Raw genomic sequence first — 23,094 nt, 5'->3', positions numbered from 1 at the left:
AAAACACAACAGAACTTCAGTGAATGACCCAGACTCACTGCTTCACTGTGTCTCGTTTGATGATGAACTCATGCCTACGATCACATTTCAACATCAGCGATGAACAACAGTGAGATGCATCTGACAACACGTCCCTTTAAAGAAAAAAAAAACTAACGGGTTAGTCTGTAGTTATAATCAGAATCATATTAAACAGCAGTCAATGATATGTTCTCATTTAGATAAACATTTATGTGTGTGTATGAAGGAGAGCATCACCTTATCTTAATAAACACTCAGTCACAGCAAATCCTCCAATCAGAAGCAGAGAAATCTGAAAATATATAAACACATACAGTGATGATTAGAGAGAAATTGGGATGTATAAATTTAAACAGCAAGCAAATGGAAAAATCATGGCAAATATACACAATTGTGAATAAATGAGAAGTGTAATGTGTCAGGCCTCCTCTCCTTGTAGAGACATCCTGCTGAGGCCTCCATATATACATGTCCTAACTATATGTGTCAGGTCTCCTCTCCTTCGAGAGTCATCCTGCTGAGGCCTCCATATATACATGTCCTAACTATATGTGTCAGGTCTCCTCTCCTTCTAGAGTCATCCTGCTGAGGCCTCCATATATACATGTCCTAACTATATGTGTCAGGTCTCCTCTCCTTCGAGAGTCATCCTGCTGAGGCCTCCATATATACATTCCCTAACTATATGTGTCAGGCCTCCTCTCCTTCGAGAGTCATCCTGCTGAGGTCTCCATATATACATGTCCTACACAGCAAAAACTCCAGTGTTAAATTAACACTCCTGGGAGTGTATATGAGTCCACACTCAAGAGTGTAAAGTGTTAAAATATGAGTGTTAAATTAACACTCAAGAGTGTTAAAGTTAATGAGATAATTAAGAGATTAATTTAGTGATGATTGAGCATTATTGAAGACACCTGATGTTAACAAGCAGAATCACTGAAGGAGAAAATCTCAAATTGTAAGCCACCGTTATGGCATTCAATGTTTGCTTTAGTTGGGCTCTTGAACCTTTTATGTTTACTTTATATTTTGCTTGTCTGCTGTTATTGATTTATAACAGTCAGATGAACAAATAAAAAACGTGATCTGATGGTGTTGGTTATGTTTTGACATAATCATGTCGTGATCTGAAAAACTAACTAAACTTACTGAGATAGTTTGGTTTGGTTTCTAGTTAATTACAACAGCTCTGTGATTCTACAGCATATGATTTTCAGTATATTTCATATAATCAAAAATATTTCATAAACATTGTTCTGACCAAAAGACTTTGAAATGAATTTATTTAGAAACACAGACTTCAATAATCAGCCTGTGAATCTCAACAATGGTGACAATAATAAAGCATGTTGCAGTGGCTGCCACCAATCACAACTCATTAATGGCTCCCATCATGCATTGCGTTATGAATAAATTATAATCTGAATTGTCTATGTAATTTACTTTATTGAATACTTATTAATTACTAATTGAATATTCTGCTCGTCACCATTGTTGAGATGCATAGACTGAATCTTGACGTCCGTGTGTGCCTAAAAGAAAGTTTTTTTTTTCAAAACAACTTTTAAGAAATCCTTTATATTATTTCTAAAATTGTGGATATTTATGCAGATTCACAGTTATGCTTTAACCAAATCTAAATCAGAAAGAAGGATCTTAATGAGTTCAGTGATCAAGTTCAAATGATGATTGTCATAATATAACCAACACCATCAGATCACGTTGTTTCTTTGTTCATCTGACTGATATAAATCAGTAACAGCAGACAAGCAAAATCTAAAGTAAACACATATGGGTCAAGAGCCCAACTAAAGTAAACATTGATCGCCATAACGGTAACTTACAATTTGAGATTTTCTCCTTCAGTGATTCTGCTAGTTAACATCAGGTGTCTTCAATAATGCTCAATCATCACTTAATTAATCACTTAATTAGCTCATTAACTTTAACACTCTTGAGTGTTAATTTAACACTCATATTTTAACACTTTACACTTTTGAGAGTGGACTCATATACACTCCCAGGAGTGTTAATTTAACACTGGAGTTTTTGCTGTGTAACTATATGTGTCAGGTCTCCTCTCCTTCGAGAGTCTTCCTGCTGAGGCCTCCATATATACATGTCCTAACTATATGTGTCAGGTCTCCTCTCCTTCGAGAGTCATCCTTCTGAGTCCTCCATATATACATGTCCTAACTATATGTGTCAGGTCTCCTCTCCTTGTAGAGACATCCTGCTGAGGCCTCCATATATACATGTCCTAACTACCCACATAGCAACATTGTGTCGGCCCAGATCCGGCCCACATCTGGCACACATGGAAAGATGATCTGGCCCACATGCAGCATGGACTTACGGCACTTGGGTGGGCCACTCCTGTTTGCCAGATCTGGGCCACAAGCAGGCCATAGCAATGCCACATCTCAGCCAAGAGCAAAGAAATAAACCAGAACTGGAGGATTAAACAACTCCACAAACACCATTCTTCTAACTGATTGTTATAATATTGCTGGATCTCATGCTGCAGTAACGCAAGGTTTGTGATGAGAATATATTAATGGTACAACACAATTGTGAGATTCACATTATCCCAGTGAAACAGGTTATTTCATGATGATTACAAAACCATCAACAGGTAACCATCATCACCTGATCTCATTTCACTTTAGCTTTCTTTGCTGCTGTAAATGTGTTTGACAAACACTCTGTCACAGCAGCCAAAGAAGACAATAGATATAATAAGAGTTAAGAGCCCAACTAATGGAAACACCATTCACTGTAATGGTGACTTTAAATGAAACACATTATAGTTAAACCTCTGTTAATTCTCAATAAAAACTTTTGTAGACGTCTGACAGAAATAAAGTCAGTCGGGTTGGTAATAAGTGAAGCTGGTAATGCTGTTTGTGGAGTTGTTTAATCCTCCAGTTCTGGTTTATTTCTTTGCTCTTGGCTGAGATTTGGCATTGCTATGGCCTGCTTGTGGCCCAGATCTGGCAAACAGGAGTGGCCCACCCAAGTGCCGTAATTCCACGCTGCATGTGGGCCAGATCATCTTTCCACGTGTGCCAGATGTGGGCTGGATCTGGGCCGAAACAATGTTGCTATGTGGGTATATGTGTCAGGCCTCCTCTCCTTCGAGAGTCATCCTGCTGAGGCCTCCATATATACATGTCCTAACTATATGTGTCAGGCCTCCTCTCCTTCGAGAGTCATCCTTCTGAGTCCTCCATACACTGTAAAAAAAAAAATCGTAAAAAAACGGTCAATGACTGTCAGCTACGGCTGCCAAACAAAAACCGTAAAAATAAAGTAAAATATCCTAATTTAAATGAAGTGCAAAAAACGTTTACAGAAATTTTCCTTAAATGTTTTATAGAAAAACACTGTTATTTTACAACTATTTCCTGAATTATTACGATCAAACACCTTCATTGTAAAAGAATCCCATAAAAAAACAGTCAAATGACTGTCAGCAAAGGCTGTCATACAATAACCGTAAAATTAATGTAAAATATCCTAATATAAATAAGTGCAAAATACTTTAACAGAAATCTTCATTAATCTTTTTTAACAGAAACACACAGTTAAAACACAGTTATTTCACATTTATTTTCTGATTTTTTTACTGTAAAACATGCAGTTAATTACATGCATGATTTGCTGTGACTATACATCACTACATCAGCAACTACACAGTTACTGTTTGTTAAAGGGGTCATATAATGGTACATGCACTTTTACAAGTTGATTGTACTGAAATGTCTGTTGGCAGTGCCTGTACACAACCATCCTATCATGATAAAAATCCATCCAGTGGTTTTGTTTTAATCTCCTTATATGTTTGACCCTCTCTGAAATCAAGCCGTTCGATATTGTGACGTCATAATATCCAACGCCCCTCCCGCGATTGCTGAGTGACAGCCATGTTTCAACACAAGACCCGCCCTGAGCGAGCTGTGACAGCTGTCGTCATAGTAGTCCGCCATTGTTGATATGCTGGAGTAGAATGGCGTCTACGCGATTGTGGTGTTCTTTTCTTAGATGTAATAAGGAACACAGCAGTCATTTGGATGTTTCTAAATCCGAGCCGTTGAAGAAGCAGTGGCTGAGTTTTGTTTTTGAAGCGATATGCCCAAAGGATTGACGCGGGGATTCCCTCACGGGGATTCCCCGCGATCGTCTGTGCTTTCATGTTTGCGCGAATCATTTCACACCAGACAGCTTTACAAACGAGAAAAAACGGATCGGTACCAACGTGTTACTGCTGAACCTCCAGAAGATGTGAGTGTAATGTTTTATTAACCTTTATATTAGTATTTATATTAATCTTTGCGAAATTTGCAAACCTTGCTGCAGGCTTCACGATGAATGCATCTAAGGTTTACACTCCGGGTCTATTACGGCATGTTTTCTATGTACGACGTTCTCAATATAATTTATAATCCCACGTTTATAATGAACAACGCGTGGTTATTGTGTTAGAAACGGTGTACGCACAGAACAGAGGGGCGGGGTGAGCAAAGCTCATTATCATTTAAAGACACATGCACTGAAACGGCGTGCTGAGAACAGAGCTGTTTTTGACCAGGTAAAATTAGTGTTTTTTTTACAATACTAATGAGAATTTTTAATTAAAGTATATTACAAACTTTTAATTTAGACCCTAAAGAATCATATTAGATTGTACAAAAATGGCATTATATGACCCCTTTAAATAAAGCAACACACAGCATATCATCGGTGTCTCTCTGCTCATCCTGGACTGAAGCTCAGGCTCTACTCTTCAACACAATGGTGACACACAAAACACACCATACAGAAACACTTTAAACCCCAACAGAACATTAAACACTACCAGGTCTCACAGGATCTCAGCATCTTCACTTATTACAATCCAGACTTTATTTCTTTCATACGAACATTCTTATTGAGAATTAACAGTGGTTTAGAAGTTGAAGCTTTATTGAAAATAATAAAGTTTGATGTCACCATGATGGAGATCGGTGTTTGCTTTAGTTGGGCTCTTGACCTTTTTTACTTTAACATAAGTTTTTCTCTGGCTGTTTTAACTGTGTGTCTCTGATGCATATTTGTTATGGTGGGAATCCAAGAGAAACTCAGATCAGATGATGTTGGTCACTTTCTAGTGATAATAGTCATCATGTAATGTCCTGTTTCATTGATACCATCTGAAGAGTAATATCTGTTTTAACTTGTTAAATTTTAGTGGTTCATTTTGCATGATAAAACTGCTATAGCAGACCCTGCAGTGCTGTGATACTCAGATTTTATGTCATTACACAGAAAATGTTTTGAAGGTTCATATCGGCTCACTCAGACATCAAGAATCAGCGTATGAATCACAACAATGGTGACAATGAAAAAAAAATCTGACCTACTATAAAGTCACTTAAAGGCTTTGTTGGTTGTCACCATTGTTGAGATTCATATGTTGATTCTTGATGTCTCTATATTACAAAAAAAAAAAAAAAAACTCAACTTTTTCTGTATATTTTTTTTCAATTACAGATGGTTATTATACAATGCCACAATATTTCAAGGGTTCATGTGATAAACTTTAACATTAAATAAAGACTTTGCATAAAGCTAAAATCCATCTACAAATTATATAATCTAAGCTATTACATTCAGAGATCTGACTAACATATCAGTGAATCAGATCATCATCTGATGATTATAACATCACCAATAAATGATCAAGATCATCTGATATTTTCTCTAGCATTTAATGCTAACACAAAAGTGTATCAAATACACAGTTAAAGCAGCCAGAGAAAGCTAAAGTTATAAACACAAGGGTCCTGAGCCCAACTAAAGCAGACACTGATCTCAATCATGGTGACATCAAATTTATTTTAAAGTTTTTTTACACTTTATTTAAATTAGCATATTTTACTTTAATTTTATGGTTTTTGTTTGGCAGCCGCAGCTGCCAGTCATTTGACCCTTTTTTTACGATTTTCTTACAATTAAGGTATTTGATCATAATAATGCAGGAAATACCTGTGAAATAACAGTGTTTTTTTGGTTTATTTAAATTAGAATATTTTACTTTAATTTTAAGGTTTTTGTTTGGCAGCCGCAGCTGCCAGTCATTTGACCCTTTTTTTACGATTTTTTTTACAATGAAGGTATTTGATCGTGATTATTCAGGAAATGCCTGTAAAATAACAGTGTTTTTCAGTTTATTTAATTTAGGATGTTTTACAGTTTTTTGGGGGGCTGACAGTCATTTGACCATTTTATCATTCAACGGTTTTGTTTCTGTTAAATTACAGATTATATTTGTAATTTTACATACATTTTTATGTAATTTAAGAAAACAGAAAAAATACTGTATGAAAAATACAATAAATTTTCTGTATAAAAAATGTGAATTACTGTAATTTGTCACCTAAAATAACAGCTGAATTTTTAATTTACATATATTATTTGTAATTTTACAGTGTTTTGAGTACAATTTAAAATGAAAGAAAATGATCGTCAAAAAATCACAGTTATTTTCTGTAAAATTAGGATTTTTTTTACAGTGTATATACATGTCCTAACTATATGTGTCAGGTCTCCTCTCCTTCGAGAGTCATCCTGCTGAGGCCTCCATATATACATGTCCTAACTATATGTGTCAGGTCTCCTCTCCTTCGAGAGTCATCCTGCTGAGGCCTCCATATATACATGTCCTAACTATATGTGTCAGGTCTCCTCTCCTTCTAGAGTCATCCTGCTGAGGCCTCCATATATACATGTCCTACACTGTTAAAAATTTTCGTAATTTTAACAGTAAAAAACTGTAAAAAAGCAACGGAAAAAAATGTTAATTCCTTAACGGTATGCACCCTTACTATATACAGTGAAAAACTGTAATAGCTCTCACGGGACATTTCATGTAATTGTACATTAATATACTGTTAAATGTACAGATTTTGGAAGTACACTGTAAAAAAAAATTTACAGTTGCATTTACCGTACCTTACCGTAAAAAATACGGTAGCAAATGTTTACTAATTTTACAAAGTTTTACATCATCGAACTAAAAATTACGGTGAAAAACTGCCAGCTGGTTGCCAGTACTTTACCGTAAAAATACGGTATAAATATTTATGTTTTACGGCATTGAACTAAAGTTTACGGTAAAAAACTGGCAGCTGGTTGAAAGCGATTTACCGTAAAAAATACGGTAGTAGTATTTTAGCTTTTACGGCAGTGATCTAAATATTACGGAAAAAAACTGGCAGCTGTGGTTGCCAGTACTTTACCGTAAAAAATACGGTAGAATTGTTTTTGCTTTTACGGCACTGAACTAAAGTTTATACGGTAAAATACGGTAGTAATATTTTAGGTTTTATGGCATTGAACATTGAACTGAACTTTTATATAAAAAATAAAAAATAAAAACCGGTAGAGCGCGGAAGGGGTTCTTCCTCATTTCTTGAGTAGTTGTTAGATCAGTCTCTCCCTGAGCTCTGGTGGTAGTCGAGCTAGCTCTCCTAACTATATGTGTCAGGCCTCCTCTACTTCAAGGGTCATCCTGCTGAGGCCTCCAGGCACACAGCCTGTCAGGTAGAGATGGGGGAGCGGCCTCTCTCTAAAGGAGAGCACCTAGGCCCCCTCACTCCCTGAGCGCTGTACCTGTACTCTAACATGTGTCAGGCCTCCTCTCCTTCAAGAGTCATCCTGCTGAGGCTTCCATGCAAACAGCATTTTAGATAGTAGTACAGAATAAGGGCCATCTCGATAACGGAGAGCTGTTTTTAGCCTTTCTCTGTCTGAGCTCTGCACTATGAAGTTTTCAGATTTTGAGAATAAGTTCTGGAGACCACGTTGCTGTAAGTGTGCAGGCTTCCTCTGCTCTCTGAGTCATCCTGCTGAGGCCTCCACTTCCCATAGGTCTAAACAGGTTGTTGGCTTCAGCTTTAAGCATAATAGCCTCCCTGGTATGGGGGTTGACTTTGGTCCCCCCGAAAGTAGCAGGCCAGGGCCCATAGGCTCTGGGCCGTACTCCCTTAAAGGAACCCTTTGTGTTTCTCGTTCCCTGTTCTCATGGAACATAGTTTACAGTCGTAACCTGAGACATTTTCCTGTGTTTTGCTTTGCTCTAGTTTTCCCACCTGTGTTAATTACATAATTTGTTGCCTTGGTTACAGATTCGGTTACACCTTTGATTCATTTCATTGATTGGTTTGGTTGTGTATTTAAGCCCTGTGTTTCTTTCTAGTCTTCTTCTCAGTTATGTCAGTTCTTCTCATGTTATACCCCGGTTGTTCTGTTCTTGTTTAAGGGTTAACACAAGTAACGTCTCGGGTTACAACTGTAACCCTCGTTCCCTGAGAAGGGAACGAGACGCTGCGTTGAGAATCGACACATTAGGGAACGCCTTCAGCGTGACGCGTCTGAAGCCTGTATGGAACTAGTCCAATCTTGATTGGTGTTACATGATGACGTCACCCGTGACGTCGCATGTGACGGTGAAGCGGAAGCTATAAAAAGGACACCGGAACATAATAGCGCTAGCTTTCAATTGGTCGAAGCAAGTCTTTCTCAGGAGTGCAAAAAGTGTGGTTCAAAGGGAACGAGGGTTACAGTCGTAACCCGAGACGTTCCCTTTCGAGGAAACTCGCGCTGCGTCGAGAATCGACACATTGGGGAACGAAATGCCCACTGCGCCACACTGAGAGAATACGCCCTGGTATGAAGCAATCTGGCATACTCAAAACGAGAGAACCCGTGAACCCGGTGTAGAGGGCAGATCCAAACTGTAGTGTTTTATAAAAGTGTGAGGGGAAGCCCAGCCTGCAGCATCACAGACCTCTTGGAGGGAAACTCCTGCTAGCAGAGCTTTAGAGGAAGCCACCCCTCTAGTGGAGTGGGCTTTTAACCCTCTGACGTCGACAAATGCGCGGGCGTGTTTTGCTTGATTTTCTCCACATTGTAGCACTATAAACTTAAATTACTCCGTCATTTATAGTCATACAGAAAAAAGAAATATAAAAAAAGAATCTGTGATATTTCTCCTTTTGTATGTGTCCACTTCCAATCAAATCAAAACATTGTGCTTTTGTAAAATAAAGAAAATAAACAGGGTGTGCGTTCTGCCTCTCCTTCGCGGTGAACTTTTTTTTCTTGAGCAAGTCTATAAACTGAAACAAAACTCAGCGAATACTTGTCACACATTTATGAGCCATATACCTTTATAAACATTTAAGTGTGTACTTTTAAATGATCGGATTCAAAACGAAAACAAATATTCTCTGTTTAAGTAATTTGTATAAAACCAACAAGATGTCCAGTTTCTCAAACGCTTCCTCATTACATTTAATTTGGCCAAGCCCACTAGCGCAAAAGATATTCACATACAAATCTCCACATGGACCGCGTCTCGCTCATTACCTCAACAACAAAACACTTCACTTCACTTTTCGTCGAGTTTGAAAGACGTGCCTGAGCTTACATTGGATTTAGGCTACCTCAGAAGAAAAAGAACGCGATTTGAAGGCAAGAAAGGTGTAAGGTAAGAAATTCTTACATATTAGTTTGTTATTGTTGCATAAATGTCACGTTGCAGTTGAACTGTTGCTAGATATATGGGGAATATTATAATATTTAGACCCGTGTTTACTGTTACTGTGTTTGTGGATATCTGCTCAAACGTAGATATGTATATGGTAACCATAATGTTTTATATTTGAGTGCGATCGCATTTGAATGTATCATATTTTCCTGCGCGATCGCGTTTGAATGTACACATCATATTTTGGATGAAAGCAAAACGCACCAAACGGCTTCATGTTTTTATTATTATCTCATTTCATATCATCATAACGGATGGAAACATTTGAAGTAACATGATAATCAATATATTTTTCTCTAGCTTAGTTGTTACTGAAATCTTTTTGAAAATATATATAGGCTGCTATATTGTTATTATTTTATGCAGCACTGCGCATAAAATAATAATAGACACAACAAACCTGGTGTTCATTATATAATATATTGTTTGAAACATTTGTGTGAGTGTGTGTGTGTATTCTGTGAATTTTAAAAAGCAATTTTAATAAGAAAAATCTAAAATGTATTCCCAAAATCGTGCAGGCCTTTCTCTTGATATCAGTATGTTCACTTTTTTTTTCTTTTTTTTTTTCAGGGCCTAGATGCCACTGAGTCCTGCTGACTTCAACGTTCACAGTACATGTCTCTGTACATGAACATGGTACTTTTTTGTTGTGTATCTTTGGATTATGTTGTGCTGTAAATAAATCCAAACAATTTTAAAAGCCATTCTTTTTTAAATCTCCTCATTCTTTGTGCAAGGGTGGTCAGAATGATGGGCCCTGATAAGCTCCTAATAGGGCCATTAGGGAGGTTCTTTGTCTTTCTCAGGTGTGGAAAGCTTTCATATTAATGAGATGATCCGCCCCTTCGCATATTGCTTTATCACACAAAACACGTCGTAAAATTTTTAAATCAATATATTGTCTTATCTGAATGAGCAGTCAGGGTGATTTTCACATAGTTTTGCAGCAAATATTCTAGGCTACGTCATACAATTTTCAAAAGTCTTGTGAAGAAATAATCAGTATGGTTTTCATGACCTTATTTCAGTGAGAATTTATTTTTGTATTTTCACAAACCACGCATAAATGTCATTATCTCAAAACTACAAACTTTTACATACATGCTGCTGATATATTATTGTAGCAGAGTTTGTGCTGAATACAGTGTAATTAGACTTTAGCCATGAAAATGTCACAAGTAACAGATATAACCACAAATGTCAGAGCATGTCAGAACACCTCCAGGGCCCAGAAAACAGCTCAGACCCCAGAGGGTTAACGCTAGAGGTGAAGGCAAACCACGCACCTCGTAAGCTGAAGAAATTGTTTCCACTATCCATCTGCTAATAGTTTGTTTTGAAGCAGGTGACCCTTTCCTTGGGGACCCAAAGCACACAAGTAGTTGATCCGATTTCCTCCAGCCCGAAGTTCTTTGCACATAGATTTCCAGGGCCCGGATCGGGCATAGTAGATGTAATTTAGCTTGCTCATCCGACACATGCGGCGGAGGATGAAAGGCCTGGAGAATTATGGACCGTGCCACATTAGACGGCACCTTAGGCACATAGCCAAGTCTAGGGTGGAGAATAGCCTTTACTCTGCCGGGAGCGAACTCGAGGCAGGAAGGAGCAACAGATAGAGCCTGCAGGTCCCCTACTCTTTTTAGGGACGTGATGGCGAGCAGGAACGCTACTTCAGCAGACATAAATTTCTCAGTCACCTCATCCAAAGGTTCAAAGGGTGCCACAGATAACCCCTCAAGAACCACTGTCAGGTCCCACGTGGGGACCCTAGACTGGATGACAGGCCTCATCCTCCTAACTCCATGAAGGAAACGTACTATAAGTGGGTGTCTCCCCAAAGTGCCCACCCCTAAAGGCGTGTGGAAGGCAGCTAAGGCCGCCACATAGACCTTAAGCGTGGACGGGGAGAGCCCGTCCGAGAAACGACTCTGAAGGAACTCCAGCACTGAAGCCACCGGGCAGTTAACTGGGTCCACTTGATGTTCTCTGCACCATAAAGTGAATACATTCCATTTTAACGCATACAGTTTCCTCGTGGAGGGGGCTCTAGAGTTTAAAATGGTCTCGACAACCTCGGTTGAGAGACCGACATTTAAGAGTTGGTCCCCCTCAGGGGCCAAACCCACAGCTTCCATAGCTCTGGTCGAGGGTGGAAAATTGTGCCCTCGGCCTGAGACAGAAGGTCTCTCCTGATCGGAATTTGCCAAGGAGGACCTGCTAGGAGAACCATAATGTCCGAAAACCACACTCGGGCCGGCCAGTATGGGGCTACTAGGAGCAGGCTGATCCTGTACCGCCGGACTCTCTCTAGAACCCCTGGAAGCAGAGCAACTGGGGGAAATGCGTACAGACGAAGCCTCTGCCACGTCTGCACCATGGCATCCAGTCCGAGAGGAGCTGGAAGCGTGAGGGTGTACCAGAGCGGACAGTGGGTGTTCTCTTGAGAGGCGAACAGGTCCACTTCCGCCTGACCAAATTCCCTCCATATCAACTCCACCACCTTGGGGTGGAGTCTCCATTCCCCGGGCCTCAGCCCCTGCCTCGACAGGATGTTTGCCCCCACATTGCTGTCCCCAGGGATAAACATTGCCCTGAGTGAAAGAAGTTTCCCCTGGGCCCATAGAAGAACCAGATGCGCCAGTCTGCACAGAGGGCGCGATCTCAGGCCCCCCTATCGATTTATATTTGACACCACCGACATATTGTCTGTTCGCACTAGAACATGATGGCCTCTGAGATCCGGAAGGAAATATCTGAGGGCCAGACACACTGCCATCATCTCCAAGCAATTGATGTGCCAAGAAAGATGATGGTCCTTCCAAGTACCCCTGGTGTAGCGGCCTTCCATAACCGCACCCCAGCCTGTGAGGGAGGCATCCGTGGTTAGAATCTTTCTCTGACACGGTGCCCCCAACACAGGACCTAGGGACAGGAACCCTGATTTCTTCCACATGACCAAAGAACGAAGGCATCTGCGCGCTACTTTAAACGTGCGAAAAGGGTTGCCCCTCGGGGAAAACCCTCTGGTCCTGAGCCACCACTGCAGGGCCCTCATGTACAGCAGGCCAAAAGGAATCACGTTGGACGCTGCTGCCATAAGGCCCAACACCCTCTGAAAGTGTTTGACAGTGATGGCCTGGCCTAGCTTGAGACTCGTTACTGTGTTCAAGATAGTATCTACCCGAGCAGGAGACAACTGTGCCCGCATCGTGATAGAATCCCACACTACCCCCAGGAAAGTGGTTCTCTGTAGAGGAATTAAGGAACTTTTCTTGGCATTGAGTCTTAACCCTAAGCACCTTAGATGGTTCAGAACAACATCTCGATGTTGAACCGCCATCTCTACCGACTGTGCCAAAATGAGCCAGTCGTCGATATAATTGAGGATGCGAATGCCTTGAAGTCTCAGAGGAGCAAGGGCCGCATCCATGCATTTCGTGAAGGTGCGAGGAGACAGTGCTAGGCCGAATGGAAGAACTCTGTACTGATACGCCTTTCCCCCGAAAGCAAATCTTAGGAACTTCCTGTGTTGGGGAAGGATGGAAATATGGAAGTAGGCATCTTTCAGATCTATCGTGACAAACCAGTCCTCGGACCTGATCTGACCCACGATAAGAGGTATAGTCAACATTTTGAACCTGTATCTCCTCAGAGACCGGTTCAATACCCTTAGATCTATTATAGGTCATAACCCCCCATCCTTTTTGGGAACTATAAAATACCGACTGTAGAACCCGGCTTCCCTTTCCTGAAGAGGAACTTGCTCTATGGCCTCCTTTGATAAGAGGGACTGAACCTCTTGCTCCATAACCTGACCCTGCTCTGGGCTGACCAGTGTGTGAACCACCCCACTGAATCTTGGTGGACGATACTCGAACTGAATTCTGTACCCCTTTTCCACTGTGCGCAGGACCCACTGAGATATATTTCGAAGACCCTTCCAGGTGTCTAGATAATCTACTAGGGGGATCAGTCTCTCGGGACTGACCTCGGTTGTTGTAATTGAAATATCGGTGGCCTGAAGCATTCGTTTGGCAGGAACTAACCGACATAATTCTGTTGCAGGCCTCGTGAGAGGGAACGCAATCGACAGAGCCGCATCGTTTCGGGCGGACACTGCGATTTGCGTTCGCTGAAAACCGATGTGTCCCGAAGCGCACGTAGCGGCGGGGAGCACACATCGATTTCCTGAGGGCTCCGTGAAGGAGCTTGATGTTGTTGCTCTATCACGGGGGGGGACCACCCTCAGAGGCCTGCACAATGCGTCAGGACCTCTTCGCCGAAGCCTTCCTCGCCTGAATGACAGTCCTCAGATCTGTCCTAGGCCCAGACGACTTCAGCTGAGAGTGTTGCCCTCGGACCCAGACCTTCCTTGGGGGGGCACGAGAAGCAACACTCTCCTTCTGCTGCTGCAGGTGTGAGGAGCTGGCGGCTGCCTCCTGGGACTGCCCCCTGGCAGCAGACCCATGAGACTTGGAACGACGGCGGGGAATGAGATGCTTTAGAGCGGCCGATTGTCGTTTCGTCTCCTGAAACCGATCGACGACAGTGTTGACTGCGTCGCCGAAAAGGCCAGAAGACGAAATCGGGGCATCGAGGAGGAAAGCCCTGTCCTTCTCCCCGATGCCCGACAGATTTAACCATAGGTGTCTCTCCGTGGCTACCAGTGCTGCCATAGAGCGGCCAATGGTGCGGGCCGTCTCTTTGGTAGCACGGAGAGACAAATCGACCGCTCGACGCATTTCTCGAATCTCATCGAATGAAACCTCCCCGCCTTTGTCCACCTCTTTTTGGAGGTTGGCCTGGTACGCCTGCAAAAGCCCCATAGTGTGCAGGCCTGCACCAGCCCAACCTGCCGCCATATATGCCTTCCCAACAAGCGCCGAAGTGGTACGGCAGGGCTTGGAGGGAAGCGCCGGAGCTCTCAGGGACGATGCAGCATCGGGCGAGAGATGAGATGCAAAATTCTCTTCAACCCGGGGCATCGTCCCATAACCCTTCTCTTTCGACCCCACAATACTGGAATATATATGTACATTGGGGCTGGAGCGACGAGAAGAGAAGGGCTTATTCCACGATCTCGACACCTCGGTGTGGAGATCGGGAAAAAACGGGAGAGACCGGCGCGAAGGTTGTGTCCGGGCTTGCAGGAAGCGCTCATCAAGCATACTTTTTTTCGTCGCTTCCTGCTTATCTGGGGGCCATTCTATTTTTAATTTACCCACAGCCCGGGTTACAACCTCCAGCAACTCCTCAAAGGCAGGAGAATGTGATGATGGAGCTTCACTTTCTCCTGCCTCGATGTTCAAACTATCTGACCCCTCAGAGCCAGACAATTCGAACATCGGGTCCTCCTCGCGGGCGGAAGAAGCCGCTGGGCGGGCTTCCACCTCGCGAGCAGGACCGTGGGAACTGGCCGATGAATGTTGGGAAAGGGCCGCGGCCGTCTCAACATTATCAGCCAGATCCTTTTGCGATCCCCATGAATGCAAGCGCCACGCTGCCTCGACAGACGCGGGACCTGATCCATGGGGAGTGCGTGCCTGGCCTGATTCATCGAACAGACCGAGGCGGGAGCGGAGCGTTCTCAGGGGCATTAGATCACAGTTTGCACAGACAGCGCCCTCGAGCGCTGCCCGTGCATGCTCCACTCCGAGACAAACAACACAGAGCACGTGTGTGTCACCCTCGCTCAAATAGCGCGGGCAAGGGGACGCACACTGTCTGAAATGCTTCTCTTTCTCCATCAAATACCTTTACCGAACAAACAACACCAAATAAGACACACAGTCACAAAAACGCTTGCCGAAGAACAGAAAGCTAGCGCTGTTATGTTCCGGTGTCCTTTTTATAGCTTCCGCTTCACCGTCACATGCGACGTCACGGGTGACGTCATCACGTAGCACCAATCAAGATTGGACTAGTTCCATACAGGCTTCAGACGCGTCACGCTGAAGGCGTTCCCCAATGTGTCGATTCTCGACGCAGCGCGAGTTCCCTCGAAAGGGAACTTGAGTTTCATAATCATTACTTTTTTTCCAAGTAACTAGTAAATTAACACATTATTTTTAAATGTATAACAAAGTATCTGAGTTACTTTTTTCAATGTGAGTAAGTGCAGAGGCATTGTGTGCGCTGTGTGTGAACATGATGGTTATTGTAATTCTAGACTAAATATGAGCATTTACTCATTTCACTGGCACGAAATCAGACACAGTATTCCTCTAAATTAATAAAAACTGTGCAATGCAAACTCAAAATATTACACAAACCTGCAATAATAATTAATACTTTATGTATTTCATCTCACTTTATTGACCAATGTCTTTGCTGCTGTCCGTCAATTATTCAATTCAACCATACTTTAGATAAGCTTCACATTTGTGTTTGATTTTTTCACTTTTCACTTTTTCACTTTTTTTGTTTTGTTTTTATTGCTAAATTAAGAGTATTGAACTCTCTTCTCATGCGTCCTATTTTTCTGTATTCCAGAATGGAAGCACAGCTGTAAGGTTTGTTTGAGCTGCGCATTCTACTGTACAGACGTGAGTTTATATTCCCTTCAGCCTGAGGCTTATTCAGTTCACTTTTGTATAAAAAATTTATTTTATTTTGTTATATAAATTCATAAAAGCTAGCCTAGCCCAGGTGTGAAAAAGTTAACCAAATGTAATGTAACTCATATGATGGATTTTTTAATTAATCATAACTAACATTTATATTTCTTGCAGGAATAACATTCATATGCTTTTGAATGCTAAATGTCTCCAAACCCTTTTACTGAAAAACTTGTGACTGAGTGTGTGTCCAAATATAACACATAGAGGAAATGAAACTAGACAGATATGTGCGTCTAGACAGAACTAGTGATTTAGAGCAAACAAGAAAACTGATTTGCTTCTACCTAGTAACAGAAGGGTTTGCATATATATTGTAGGGAAATTATGTAGCCTAATGTATCATGTCACTTTTGCTATGCTCCTATTCTATAAAAACTGTTGTATTATTTTTGCTGGTGGGATTCTCTCTGATATTTGTCTGAGATCCTCTATCCGTGTCATATTTGAAGGCATTGTGTGGAGTCTGTTTAGCTATTGCTGTGAGGGTTAGGGGACTCGGCCAACGTCGATGAGGAGACGCGCTATAGTATAAATATTATTGAATGTGGACGTCGATTGTAGGTGAGACCCAGGTAGACTTAAGTCAGGAGCGAAAGAAGAAAAAATCTACCACACTCGTTACTTTCCATAAAAAAGTAACTAAGTAATGGAATTAGTTACTTTTTAAGAGAGTAACACAATATTGTAACACAATCCTTTTAAAAGTAACTTTCCCCATCACTGGTCCCATGCTCTAACTGTCTCGGGAACACACGGGAAAACAGTTAGATCCAAAAGCAGTATAATAGTTGTTTGTTAAAGGGCAATCCAACTCGTAGTCATCCAGGCAGGGTTCAAAATCCATGTTAGCAATCCAAATAAACACAATAAACAAAACGAGAAACAGACTAGAAACACAGACCTCTGAAGTGTAGTGACAATATAACAACGACTCCGTGACAAACACTAACCAGACAGGGTATATATACACAGAAACTAACAATGTGATAGGGAACAGCTGAGTGCAATCACGAGTGATGAGAACAGACAAAGGATTATGGGAAATGCAGCTCCAGAGTGAATGGTGACAGTATGGGGAAGAGACCTCTAGTGGACACCCGGGGAAACACAAACCAAACACTGTGACATAACCCCCCCTCTACGGAGCGGCTACCAGACGCTCCAAGACCCACAAAAAACAAACAAAACAAGAGTCCAGGAGGGAGGTGGAATGGTGGAGGATCAGGGGGAGGGATGGGGGGCCAGGTCTATGGAAGGGAACAGAAACAGGGGGTGATGGTTTAGCCGGCGGCCAGGGCAAAGCCGACAGTCCATCGGGTGGCCAGGGCGAAGCAGACAACCCATCGGGCGGCCAGGGCGAAGACGACCCTTCAGACGGCCCGGGCGGAGCAGACAGTCCATTGGGCGGCCAGGGTGGAGACGACCCTTCAGGTTGCCAGGGCGGAGCAGACAGTCCATCTGGCGGCCAGGGCGGAGATGACCCTTCCAGCGGCCATGGCGAAGACGACCCCTCGGGCGGCCAGGGCGAAGACGACCCCTCGGGCGGCCAGGGCGGAGACGACCCCTCGGGCGGCCAGGGAACAGGAATCTGCTCAGGAACAGGCAACGGCTCAGAAACAGGAACAGACACTGGCTCAGGAACAGGAACAGACACAGACACTGGCTCAGGAACAGACACAGACACCGGCTCAGGAACAGACACAGGCTCAGGAACAGGCTCAGGAACAGACTACGGCTCAGGCACAGGAACAGATACAGACACTGGCTCAGGAACAGACACTAGCTCAGGAATAGACACCGGCTCAGAAACAGGAACAGACACCGGATCAGGAACAGGAACAGACACCGGCTCAGGAACAGACACAGACACCGGCTCAGGAACAGGAACAGACACCGGCTCAGGAACAGGAACAGACACCGGCTCAGGCACAGGAACAGATACAGACACTGGCTCAGGAACAGACACTGGCTCAGGAACAGACACCGGCTCAGGAACAGACACCGGCTCAGGAACAGACACCGGCTCAGGAACAGACACCGGCTCGGGAACAGACACCGGCTCAGGAACAGATGCAGGCTCGGCAGTGGCCATCTTGTCAGGAGATACAGGCTCGGCGGCGGCCATCTTGTCCGGAGACACTGGCTCGGCAGACGTAACCTGAACATTCTCTGGATCGGCAGACGGGACCTGAACAGTCTCTGGATCAGCAGACGGGACCTGAGCAGTCTCTGGATCGGCAGACGGGACCTGAGCAGTCTCTGGATCGACAGACGTGACCTAAACAGTCTCTGGATCAGCAGACGTGCTGTGTCTCCTCCATGCATGCAGTACTACCACTGCATAAAAGAGGAAGACAGCCCTCCTTGCCGTGGCAGGACTGATGGTGGGCAGCTCCGAGACGATCTCCGAGATGACAGCGGGCTGCACGGGAACGACCTCCGGGATGACAGTGGGCTGCACGGGGACGACCTCCAGGACGACAGCGGGCTGCACGGGGATGATCTCTGGGACGACAGCGGGCTGCACGGGGACGACCTCCGGGACGACAGCAGGTTGCACGGGGATGATCTCCGGGACATTAGGAGACGGGAAGTCTTCCTCCTCCTCCGCCGTTTCTTATGGCGAGGTGCAGGCTTCCAGGCTGGACAGGACCAGTGGCGAAGGGAGCACTGGGCTGAGCATCACCAGCCCATGGTTGAAGAAAGACCGAAGTGGAGAGTGGGTCCGGGGCTCACCTCTAGCACCTCCTCCCCTGCGGCCTCCACGAGTCCCCAAAAACCTGGCCAGATGGGTTCCCCTAAAAGACTCTCTGTCATCAGTGGAAGGGTGCTCAGGGGAATTGACCACCATGGCCTCCTCAGTCTGGCAGGCCCATAATGCAAAGCATTGAAAAATGTTCATACGGGGAGGGACCTCTTCCACTGCTGCCTCCTCTCTGTCTTTGTGGTTGGGAAAGAGCCACAAAAATCCATACCGCTGGATCTATGTTTTGACGGAGTCGTTCTGTCACGGGAACACACGGGAAAACAGGTAGATCCAAAAGCAGTATAATAGTTGTTTATTAAAGGGCAATCCAACTTGTAGTCATCCAGGCAGGGTTCAAAATCCATGTTAGCAATCCAAATAAACAAAACTAGAAACACAGACCTCTGAAGTGTGGTGACAATATAACAACGACTCCGTGACAAACACTAACCAGACAGGGTATACACAGAAACTAACAATGTGATAGGGAACAGTTGAGTGCAATCACGAGTTATGAGAACAGACAAATAATTATGGGAAATGCAGTTCCAGAGTGAATGGTGACAGTATGGGGAAGAGACCTCTAGTGGACACCCGGGGAAACACAAACCAGACACTGTGACACTAACAGGTGTGTGTTCTGTTCATTGTCCTTAAGACACGTTTTACCCAGTTTCCACAACCAAAAAACAACTTAATTAACTTAATTTTAAATACAAAATAATTCAATAATATTACTTACCCTGTTTTACAGTGAGGTTTACTTTAGTGATGATGTGCGATCCACACCAGTATATCCCAGAATCCTCTTCTCTCAGATCAGTGATGTTTACAGTAAAGACTCCAGTAGAAGCTTCATCACTGAAAGAGAATCGATCATCTCTGATCGTCTCCAATGAAACTCCATCCTTCACACACATGGAGGGTTCATGTGCTTTGCAGAAGCATTTCTGATGTTCATCATGATGTTTGCACTGGATTGACACGTCGTCTCCTTCATACTTAGTCAAGTTCAGCTCTGGAAATATTAGAAATATAAGAACATCAATTCACAGCCATAGTTTCACATATTCAGATGTATAAACCTTCCTCACCCTCGTTCATGATGACGATCAGATGAGTGTAAAGATAATTCACGTCTCTCTCTAATGTCACTGCACACCAGTATTTCCCAGCATCCTCTGCTGTCAGTCCAGTGATGGTCCCAGTGAAGACACTTGCAGTGACGTCATCATTCAGAGTCAATCTGTCAGTCTTGGTCTCTTTCTCTTCTCTCACAGTCTCATTGAGAGTATTTCCATCTCTTGTGGAGCACTTTCCCTTACAGAGAGACTTTGACTTTGATTTATAGATTGAATCATAAGGGCAGAAGATCTCAGCAGATTCTCCTTCACGTCTCACTACTGGAGGCACTGCAAACAAAGAACAGTAATATTTTACATTAATTATGGTTCTCATACAATATTTCTTTATTTGGTATGTGATGTAAACAATAATACTGTCTGCAACTGCTCAGGTTCATCACCAATATCATGTCTGATCAATTCTACAACACACACTGATTTTAGAAACTTTTATGTGAGATTTGAATGAAAGGTTGTTTTACTTACTACCAATATCTAAATGAACAGTATTAATAATTGAGTAACTGTACGAGTGTCTGTTGATCCAAACTCCACATAAATAAACTCCTCCATCATCTGGAGTCACAGCAGTAATTCTCACACTGAAGAGGTTTTTATGTCTGTCATCAGAAACACTGAATCTTTCGGTCTTCTTCAAGGTGCTGTAAATCATCTCAATAGAGTCTTTTCCTTCTTTGAATATGATCTTGGGATCATTAATATGATTCTGTGAATATTCGCAGCTAAAGGTTGCAGTTTCTCCAATATTCACCATCACTCTCTTCGACTCCTTACAACCGGAATCTGTTGTTTACAAAAAATAATAATAATAATAATTTATACAGGTTTTAAAAAGATCAGAAATTTTACTACACCAAGATTTTGATCTTAAAATGACTGACCTTCTTCCACATTTAAAGTCATATCTATACCCCACTTGTAAAGAACACCAATCCAGTATTCTCCAGCGTCATGTTCATTCAAACCTCTAATGTAGATCATAAGGTTTCCCTCATTATTTCTAAACAATGTGAATTTTCCATTATTGATCCATTTATCATGTTTCATATCATTCAATATACTTCTCCACTCAGGTAATTTATTAAAGCTTTTAGTATTTGCACTGAACCAAGTCTTCTGTGAATCAACAAGAAGACTTCCTCCAGAATATCCAGTGACACTGACGCATCTCACTGCACCTGTCAATCAGATTGATACTGTGATCAGAAACCTCATGAACAGAAAACAGCATCATTACTGCAGTGATGAAAGAGAAAAGCTCTGACCTGAGATCAGGGAGGAAGTGAAGAAGATGAGGAGGATCTTCATTGTGAGTTGAGTTCAGTCTTCTTTATGCTGAATGTTCTCTGTGTGAATCTCTCTGTCTCTACATCTGTCTGCTTTAGTTCCTTCCTCTTTCTTCAGCTCTTTATCAGTAATGATCAGCTTTACTGGCTCCTCCCACCATCAGCACTGACTGAATATTACATTAATCACACTGAAAGAGCGCCACCTAGTGGAGGATACAGTGTCTGAGACTGAGAGCTCATACAACAGGGGTGGTTGGCATCAGGCCAAAAAATGTTTTCGCCACTAGATGGCGGCCAGAACATAGTCAAAGGATAATTTAAGAAATTAATTGATGAAAAATCCCTAGAGCCTGTATAAAACAATTAAAAAAAAACTTTGAAATGCAAAAAATAACAAAATGCATCTGATACTTTGGGTTCTTAACATTTTTTTATCACTAGTAAGAAACATTAACATCTTTTTTAGGAGGAAACAGACCAGGGGCCCGTTCTTCGTACGTCGCTAACTCACTTAGCTGGATTTGATTGTTGGCGATTTGGCATGATCTTGGATTGTTTGGTTCTTCGACGCTCATCCTGGACTTGCTGTCATAGCAACATGTGTGCAAGCTTAAACCTGCTCGGGAGCAGCTTATTTCATGTAAACAGGATTAGATCCCGGCTTTATAAGCGGAGCTGATACGGGAAGTTTCAGAGATATATATTTTTCCTTTATTAATTTGTCGGAAACGCACATTTATTTTCGACTTGTCGGAGTCGGCTTTAACTACAGCACAAACTGTTTGCATCGCCCTATGATTATTTGCGAGTGGCTCTTTCCTTTACACTATTGGAGATGCGGAGAACTTGATGGAAAGTGCTGTCTGTCGTGTCATTCGGAGTTTACCTGGCGCTTTTAGGTTTAAAAAACAGGTTTAGGTTTTTTTGTGGCATTTCCAAGCCACTTAAGACCCAATGTTGTAAAGCATTTTTTTTTTTTTTGACCATGTCGATTACAGTATATGTCACTCAGGCTTCACTAACATGATTGGTACCATAGACTACAGGCTAGACCATAGACTGCCATCAAGGCCTCAATGAAGGGGATTATGTGAACAGAAAGGGGAATCACAATGTAAATGTGCAGCCCAGTTACTATTGTGATTCTTAATATTCCAGATTAGTAATATTATAAAAAAAAGGCAGTTGACTAATGTGTTGTCCCTGAGCACACTCACTACATGTGTTAAAACTGACACAACATGTTTCATTTTTATCACATCTCTTTTTAGAGTGAGAGAGAACCACGGTTAATTCTGATGTTTTTAAAGGCATCACATTTAGACATGTGGAGTCATTTTAATTGCACCATTATCAAGTCTATTACAATTTCAATCCCAGATGTGACACCTAAAGCTGATCTGTAATGATAAACAGGACGGAAGCAATTGCAAGTAAAAGGTTTATTGAACTGCAAGTTCACTCAAAACACCACACATAATAAGTCTCAGGTAGAATGCAGAAGATCCGATGAGGAACAATCCAAGCCCAGGGTCAGATCCAGAACACAGACAGCAGGAGAGCGGGACGCAGGGATTGAGATGGGCAATCCAGAAGTGAGTGAGGTGGTGCAGGTGATCCAGTGGTGCGAACGGAGTGAAGCAATCCGTATCCAGTGCACAGGAAACACGAG

At 42.6% G+C, this 23,094-nt stretch overlaps 1 protein-coding gene across 1 annotated transcript; it reads right to left on the bottom strand.

Annotated features, from left to right (window-relative positions):
* Nucleotides 1-257: 257 nt before the first annotated feature.
* LOC308687961 (polymeric immunoglobulin receptor) lies at nucleotides 258-21,441 on the bottom strand (the record flags this gene model as incomplete). Its single annotated transcript, XM_081360780.1, has 4 exons — nucleotides 258-313; nucleotides 19,731-20,006; nucleotides 20,083-20,400; nucleotides 21,399-21,441. The coding sequence occupies 4 exons, from the start codon at nucleotides 21,439-21,441 to the stop codon at nucleotides 276-278; spliced, it is 675 nt and encodes a 224-aa protein (XP_081216906.1). The 3' UTR covers nucleotides 258-275.
* Nucleotides 21,442-23,094: the final 1,653 nt, after the last annotated feature.

Source organism: Scardinius erythrophthalmus, assembly GCF_964197995.2.
Source record: "Scardinius erythrophthalmus genome assembly, chromosome: 3".
In the NCBI taxonomy this organism is placed as follows: domain Eukaryota; kingdom Metazoa; phylum Chordata; class Actinopteri; order Cypriniformes; family Leuciscidae; genus Scardinius; species Scardinius erythrophthalmus.
Note: the sequence above shows the minus strand (reverse complement) of the source record. Positions and strands in the feature narration are given on the sequence as shown.